Below are 7638 nucleotides of genomic sequence, written 5' to 3' on the forward strand. Positions count from 1 at the left end.
ACTATTTTAAATGGATGCAAATACTGCTGCCAGCATCAGCCCCTCCATCCCCACAGACCAAGCAAGACCAAGTGAGAGCTGCACACCGGAACGCAGGCACAAACGCGCTGTTCCGGCTGCAGCGTCTCGACCCCGCGCAGCGCCCTGGTCCTCCCGCTTGCTCCGTGCGCCAAGCACCACAGCAGGGCCCCGAGAGCCCAGGCGCCGCAGGAGAGAGCAGCAGAGGTGGTTTCTCGGGTCGGCTTCTCCCAAGCTCCTGAAACTTCATCTCTGTTAGAAACCAAACACTCATAAACACATTTCACAGGCCACCTGCAGCACACAGCTCCCAGCAAGCAAACACCGCTGGGCTATCCGCTCCGTTTCCTACCACGATTATGAAGGCCAGCTCTGCAACAGGAGGCAAAAGAAAGGGTGCTGGAACAAGGGACAAGGTAGAAAGATGCCACACTAGACAGACTGCAGGGATGGCCCTCCCTCCTGGCTTCTTCCAGGGCATCTCTAAACACGCCCCACGGATCCAGACCTCCAGGTTTCAAACTCTGATTAATGGCAGGGCTTAAATGCTGCTGCCAAGATCAGGTACAACTTCCATCACCGTCCTTGATCCGCCCCTCGCAACCCACCACTCTGAACCAGCCCAGAAGGGACATTGGCTACATTCAGCCCCACAGCGTTCCCCGTCAAGACCCAAACTCTCTTCCTTCTGCCTCTGCATACAGGTCCAATATTTAGCAGCAGCTTTTTCCAGTGATCATATTCTCTTGAAGTCCCAATAGCCTAGTTCAAAGCACAGGCTGCTTCTTCAATTAAAGTTAAGTGTTGACAAGACAGCAACATATGCCTTAAAATTGTCTACGCTCTGAATACACCTGCATTAGCTTTTGTGATTTTGCATCCAGTTTTCCACCCATTTGATACAATTAGCACCAATCCCTTCACTGGATAGTTTTCAGTAAGAAGTGAGCAGCGTACAACTGTGAATTGCTAGCTTCAAAATTAGGTCTGCCACCTAAATTTCAGCTTTTTGTTGTTACAAGCCCAACTTCTCACATTTTTGGTTCCCTAATTGATTCCTAATTGCTCCTCAGGGTTACAGTTCTTACTGAGAGAGGCTTGAAACAAAGTCTCCCACACCCTCCTCAAAACTCCATCAGTGGTTCCTCTCCCTGCTTTCTCTCTGCAGAGCAGCTGCTATGAAAAAGTCCAAACAAGCCCTATGTTTGGACGAGAGTCGCTCTTGTGAGTTCCCAGACCCTGCCAGGATTTGGGGAAATGCGTAAGGACCATTCTGTAGAGCTCCCCCACGCACTCGTGGAGAGCCAGAGCGTCTGCCCTTTTCTTCTGAAAAGCCATGAGCTTGGTCAGCTCAGCACTGTGGAAACCAAGACTTGGATCATGTAGCCAATGGCCTCTAAAAACCAAATCAGAACATTTCAATCAAGGGAGCCAACCTCCATTCAAAAGTTGTTTCATCCAGGCCTGTCAAATTGTCTTTTGTCACCACCTCAACGGGCCTCCCTGTCCACTCACTGGAGGCTACAGCTACGGCCAGGTGTCCTCTCATCACCCTTCTCTACACTCCATTTTTAACAGGCTCTGTTTGTGGAAGTATTTCAAGACTTGGGGGGCCCAAAAAAAAAGCAAAATTACGGACAGAACCAAACAAAATCTACTGGCTTGGCTTTTTGGAAGAGAAGACACAAGAGCTGTTCATGCCCACACCCACATTATGATTCTCAATTTTCACCAGATAAAGAAAGCAAAGGCAATGTCTGTGGGCTCTGCCCTTTAGCACGTTGGGAGCAGAGGTTCTGCAGGTGGGAAGGCAGAACCCCCTCCAACCTAGAGCAGAAAAGATGGCGAGGAGACCTACACAGAAACCACCGTGCTGTGACAGTCTCACAAACCAGTGTCAAATTTCCACGTTTTTAAAGCACGTATGTTTTACTGGAGCGCTATAAAACACGGGCTGCAGAGCAGCAGCAAGGAGCAGGTTTAATTTCTGCTCTTCCTATCTGCAAAACCCAACGCCTGTGTGTCCAAAGGAGGTTAATGAAAGCTCTGGCCGCGCTTGCTGCCACGTTAGTATCAGTTTCGGAAGTGGCGAGTTAATGCGCCAGATCTTTGGGGGCTTCCCTCTTTGAAGCTCACTGATCCATAACCAATGCCCAATTAATTTGCAGGAGCCTAACTAGAATGACTATTGGCCTCTGCCTACGCACACAAAAACACAGTAGGCAACAGCAATGGGGTTTTACTTTGGGATATCCACGCGTGTATGTGCGTATTTGCACACCTTCAAAACAGCCCCCAGTGATAACGGATGGTCTTCTGCATTTTGAGCTTTTTTATGTTTTTACATTTACCCTCCTAAGAGCAGAGCTTACGCTTTGAGATTTATGAACTTTCTGCTGCACATATTTGGAGCCGATTCAAGATGCTCGCTTGCTCACAGCACAAGACTTCTGTTACATGCGCTCAGATTCCTCTTTATTTGGAGTTTCCATGGAAGCCAAGGAATAGAAGCTAAATCTTGAGAAGATTAAACAGGCCTTCAGATATAATGCAAACCAGCTTACTTCAACATTCCCTCCAGAAAAAATAATGAGAAATTCTTACATGCATATACAAAAGAAAAAGTAAAGTTTGCGGAAATTTTCAGCGTGACGCAAGTCCCTGCCTTTCAAACGCTCCGTGCGGCTATCGCTCCTCGTAGCTCCACTGACTTCCAAGGCTCCTACTCACCCGAGAAAGTAAGCAAATAAAATATTTGCAGGGAAAAGATACTACAAATAAAAAACAGCCCATTCCAAACAGCTCTTTCCATACTACGTCCTGGACGTACGTCAGTGCAACCTCCAGTTGCTGCACAAAGACAAGGGATCGCTCTGTAAATCAGGATCTCAGCAAATTTTTAGAATAAAAAATGCAGCAATCATTAAAACTGAGCAGCACCTTCCATTGTCATGTGGCTGACACTATTGTAGCTGATGCTAGTGTTAAAAATATGTATATCTCTTATCTTTTCTTACTGCAGGCTCGGAAATGACTCCTGCTCTGGTGATGATGGTAAACACTTCCCTGCCTTCCTACCCAACGGGTTGATAGAGGGTCTGCAGTCACAGTGACAGGCTGGTTGACGCAATAAATTCACAGCAATACATTTCTTTTTCTGACCTCCATCTCCAGGTGAAAATTTATTTCATCTTTTTCCAATTTCATATGAAAATGCCTGAAACTGAGAACTGCATTCCAAAATACTTCTATTTCATATCTCATTTCTTAGCCAGTTTAGTATCTGGCAGTGACATATTCAGATAATGGGAAAACTGCATTTTTTTCCTGAAATCTGACCTGAGCAGCACAGTACTCCAAGAAGGTTTCTGCTACCTGCTTTAGGAAGCTGAACACAACTCAATCTCTAATAAGTCATTTTCAATGTTAAAGCCATTATTGCTTAAATAAAAAGATACTTAAATGGTAGACTTTCCTAATCCTTCGCTTATAGTAAGTACCCAATCGCTCAGTGAAAACGCACTTCAAGAAACATTCAAGGTTTTTATTAACTCCACAGGAATGTCCCAGGACCACGGGATTTTGTTTTTCAGGCTCCTGATTAAAACAGCAGGAGCTCACATGAGGTCTCCTTTTTTCAGGGTTTCACATGCAACATCTCCTCCTCAAAAATCTATAAGAAAACAAGAATCACAACAAAAACATTTCGCCATCTGCAGTGTGCTGAGACCTTGCACAGGGCAGGCTGCATTTCCAGCTGCCAGCCTAAAGGGACGGCTGAGGGAGATTAAACACAGAAATGCTTTTCATGAGGCAGGCGCCTTTGAAGCGGACAGTTCAGCTACTTCATTTCGTAATCTTCACAGAGTGTCAGATTTTAGCCTAAGCAAGTCTTAAAACAAGGAGATTTTATTTTTAAGGAGGAGGAATGTGTTCTGGCCGCGTTCTGTTGATTCAGCGAGGGTTAGACACACACACACACTTATTGATCCCAGAGAACTCCCTGCTAAGTTAATTGTCTGGAATTTTAACTGAGCTCTCAGCAAGTTTCAAAATCCATGTTGGCTGGAAGTGGGTGGGGGACCCAGAAGAAAACAGCCTACAAAACACTGCAGCTCATTTAGCTAAGGAAAAAAAAATCTATTATTTTAATGAACAGAAAAGCTTTAAAATGAAAGCTAAAGGTTTTATTTGGACTTGGCAACTTCTGCTTTGACACGGCTAGAATTCACTGTCAGGAATCCCTCGAGTGCAAAGCAATAGCGTTTCCACGGAGCACTCTGAACCCCGTTTGACCCGTACGGATATTTCGGACGCCAGGGTATTCCCCACACGCTTCCTGCAGCCTCTGCTTGTGGCTCATCGCAACCATTTCCTTGTATATTTACAGGGTGAACTTTTACCACGAGCCGCATTCAGCTGCGTTCCTACAAGTGAACACTGACCTCCTGCCACTGCAGGCTCCAAGCCAAGCGGGACGCGAGCTCCTCCGCTCGCTCGGCGCGCACCGGAGCGCTGCCACAGCTCCCAGCTCCGCACCAAGGCCTGCGTCCTACAGGACCACGCTCAGCAGCGGAACCCGAGGGTGCTACCAGGGTTATTCACGGGAATCAACGAGAAAGCCAAAGACAAGCTCAAAATAAATCCCAACTACATTCAAACAAAGCTGCATCCCAACAAAGTGCCACCGCGGTGTCCTGCTGCCCCAGTATCGATGCCTGCCCACTCCCCAGCAGCAGCAGCTGCCGAATATCCCCTGCTCCCTGGCACCTCCAGGCTGAGCACAGCCCCCCGAGCTCTGCACGGGGGCGACTCGCGGGGCAGGCGCTGCTGGCGCGCTCACGTACCTGAACTCTCTGCCTTCGCTGTAGCGCCGAGTCGACGTGGCCCGCTGGGTCGCCGTCTCCATGAGCAGCTTCTGGGTGAGCCTGCTCGAGGGGGCAGAGTCTCTGCTGGCCTCCGGCTCCGTGTCTTGGTCACATTTCCACTCCTCGTCCTCATTCAGAGTAGGCAGGTAACCAGGTAGCCCTTTCCCTGTCCCAGACCCTGAGCTTGGATCGCTATAGATTTTTGGACTTTCCCCACCTGTCCTTGTGTATTCCAAATAAATATCCGACTTAAGGAATAAAGGGTAGGTATTGTCTTCTATCATGCACTGTATCTCAGTTTGGGCCTGGTCAAACATGTCAGGGTCAATCTGCAGTTTCACCACACAGTCTTTTATGAAGCTTTTTGTGGCTGGTTTGATCTGCCGGGACACAATTCCATTGTTGTCAAGAATGTATTTTTTGTAAATGGCTTTTGCCAGTTTGAGTCTTTTCTCCTCATTAGACACGCAGGGCTCCAGCTTCCTGAAGCCGCTGCAGGCAAACCAGAAGTCCAGCAGATCCGCACAGTCCTCCTGTTTCAGGAAAGTCCTGAAGAGATTGATACCATCTTGATCATCCAGCAAGGAGTGCAGCGACTCGGCCCATTTCAGGTAGGGTGGAGTTGGCGAAGCGCTCCCCTCCGGCTCGTACCCCAAATCCAAATCCGAGCGCCTTGGTGTTGCCGTGGACATCTCACTTCTAACGACATCGCTTTTACTGGAGTAGAAGCCGTGGCTAACAGGCCTTGGATCTGTAGACACAAGTTCACCTTCCTCACCAGGAACTGGTGGCCTCGGAGCATCTTCTGTGAAGCTTCCTCCGAGGTCCAAAGGGAAGCCTTTCCCCTGGACATTCATTTTTATGGCACTTGCTTGCACAGGAACCGTGGAAGAAGAACTGAAATCTCAGAACATCAGCAGTTGTAGCTCCAACGTGAGCACGTCTGTTCTGCTGAAACAGATCAGAAAAAAATGAAGTATTACTGCAAATAAACACTCCAAGGTTGCAAATCAATAATTTTGCTTTACATTACTGTATTAAATCTTCTCTTCCAGCAGAGTCAATGACAAAGCTCTGAGTCCTGAGTTCTGTTTTTATCTCCCTACAAATTTAGTGAATTTTTATCCCCAAGCTGGAATTTAAGGCTTGTGAAACATACCCTGAAAAAAATACCCAATTCAGACTGAAACTTAGTCCACAACTTGATCAAGCACAGGTGCCTGGCTCTCCATGCAACCAAGTGACATACCAATGTGAAATTCCTCTCAAATTCTTGCATTTTAGAGATCTGCTGCGTGGTCTTGCCTAGTGCTGGGGGAATCCAAAGGCAACGCTGACCCCAATATTTTGGGCATCTGAGCCACATTCTTGCCTCTAACAGGCATGTTCCTGCAGGATCGCAATTCTGGCGCCGCGTTTCACAGCGGGAGGCCGTGCAGCAAAGGATCGTGTAAGATAACAAAGATCACCTGGGAAAGCTTCAGGACATCAAATGAGGCTGAAAAAATCATGCTGAAAAGGCAGCTTGATCAAAGGTAACTTTTTAAAGAAAGGGTAACGAGTCAATATGGAGGATAGCAGGAGTGGGGAAGGAGGGAAGAGCTGAGGAGAGCAATCCCTGGATAATCCCCGGACGGCTACTTCCACGGCCAGGGAAGGCACTTAATTATTTAAAGACTGGAGTGAAAGTTTTGTTTTACAGAGCACCGCGAGGCTCGAAGCCCCGCGCGCTGCAGAGCCCCGGCCGCCTGCCCAGCTGCTCCCTGCACCGCGTTAGCTCCATCGCATGTGAACACACGGCCGGGAAGACACGTTGGTGCTCGGCTGCCGTCCCCGAGCTCACCCTGCACAGATGAGCGCGTCTTTGGGACGCTTGGCCATCTTCCCCCCTTTCCAGCTCCTCGGCTGACCCGGAGCCACCACCTTTGCCACGCCGCGGTTGTCCTCACCACCGCGGCGCGTGTCCCCAGCGGAACCGGGGGGCGCCAAGGCCTGGCGAGCGGCACCGCGGCCCCCGCGGCCGCTGTCACCCGGGGCTCCGCGGGCAGCCCAGCCCGGCCCGGCCTGCCCAGGCCGAAGGCCGCGAGCTCCGCGGGGCGCCCGGGGCGCCGAGCCGGGCCCGCGGCGGCTCCGCGCTGCCCGCGGGCACAGCCGCCCGGACATGGCTGCTCGGGGCCGCCGGGGACGAGGACGGGGCGGCCCCCGCGAGAAGTTGCCCCGCTCGGCGGCTCCGCAGCGCGGCGGGGAGGCCGCGGCGCCCCGGGCTGACAGGGCTCTGCCCCGCGCCGGGCAAGCCCGGGGCGAGCGGCGGGGCCTGCGCCCTCCCGCCCCGGCTCGGCTCTGCTCCGCGCGGCGCGGCCGCCCCGCTCGCTCCCTCCCTCCCTCCCTCGTTCCCTCCGTGGCGCCCCGGCGGCCTAGCGGCGGCTCGGCGGCCTCCCGGCGCGGCCTCGGCGCGGGGCCTGCGCTCGGGGCCGCCTCCCCTGCGCTCACTCACCCGCACGGAGCAGCGGCGGCGGCGCGGGGCCCGGCCCATACGGCTCAGCAGCGGCGGCGGCCGGCGGGCCGGGGCGGCGGCGGCCGCGGGGCGGCGGCACAAAGCGGGCGGCCCGGGACGCCCATGGCCGCGGCCGCTGGCTCTGGCGGCGACACGGAGAGCAGCGAGCCCCGCACCGCTCCGCTCCGCCTGCGCCGCTGCCTCGCAGCGCCGCCACAGAGCGGCTCAGCCGCGCCCCCCGCGCCGCCGCCCGGTACT

The 7638-nt window shown here is 52.1% G+C and overlaps 1 protein-coding gene across 2 annotated transcripts in view; it reads right to left on the bottom strand.

The window, feature by feature from the left end:
• Positions 1 to 7430, bottom strand: part of AXIN1 (axin 1) — a 77061-nt gene extending 69631 nt beyond the window's left edge. Inside the window, exons 1-2 of one of the 2 annotated variants that reach the window (XM_088523119.1) lie at positions 7381 to 7430; positions 4866 to 5834 (exon numbers count right to left, since the gene is read on the bottom strand). In XM_088523119.1, the coding sequence (XP_088379245.1) occupies positions 4866 to 5743 (878 nt within the window). In that variant the 5' untranslated portion in view covers positions 5744 to 5834; positions 7381 to 7430. Of the gene's footprint in view, positions 1 to 4865; positions 5838 to 7380 lie in introns of both variants that reach the window. The other variant, XM_088523118.1, reaches the window with a different exon arrangement.
• Positions 7431 to 7638: the final 208 nt, after the last annotated feature.

Source organism: Tinamus guttatus, unplaced genomic scaffold (assembly GCF_059628265.1).
Source record: "Tinamus guttatus ecotype Peru unplaced genomic scaffold, ASM5962826v1 Tinamus_guttatus_pri_ptg000172l, whole genome shotgun sequence".
Taxonomy (NCBI): Eukaryota; Metazoa; Chordata; class Aves; order Tinamiformes; family Tinamidae; genus Tinamus; species Tinamus guttatus.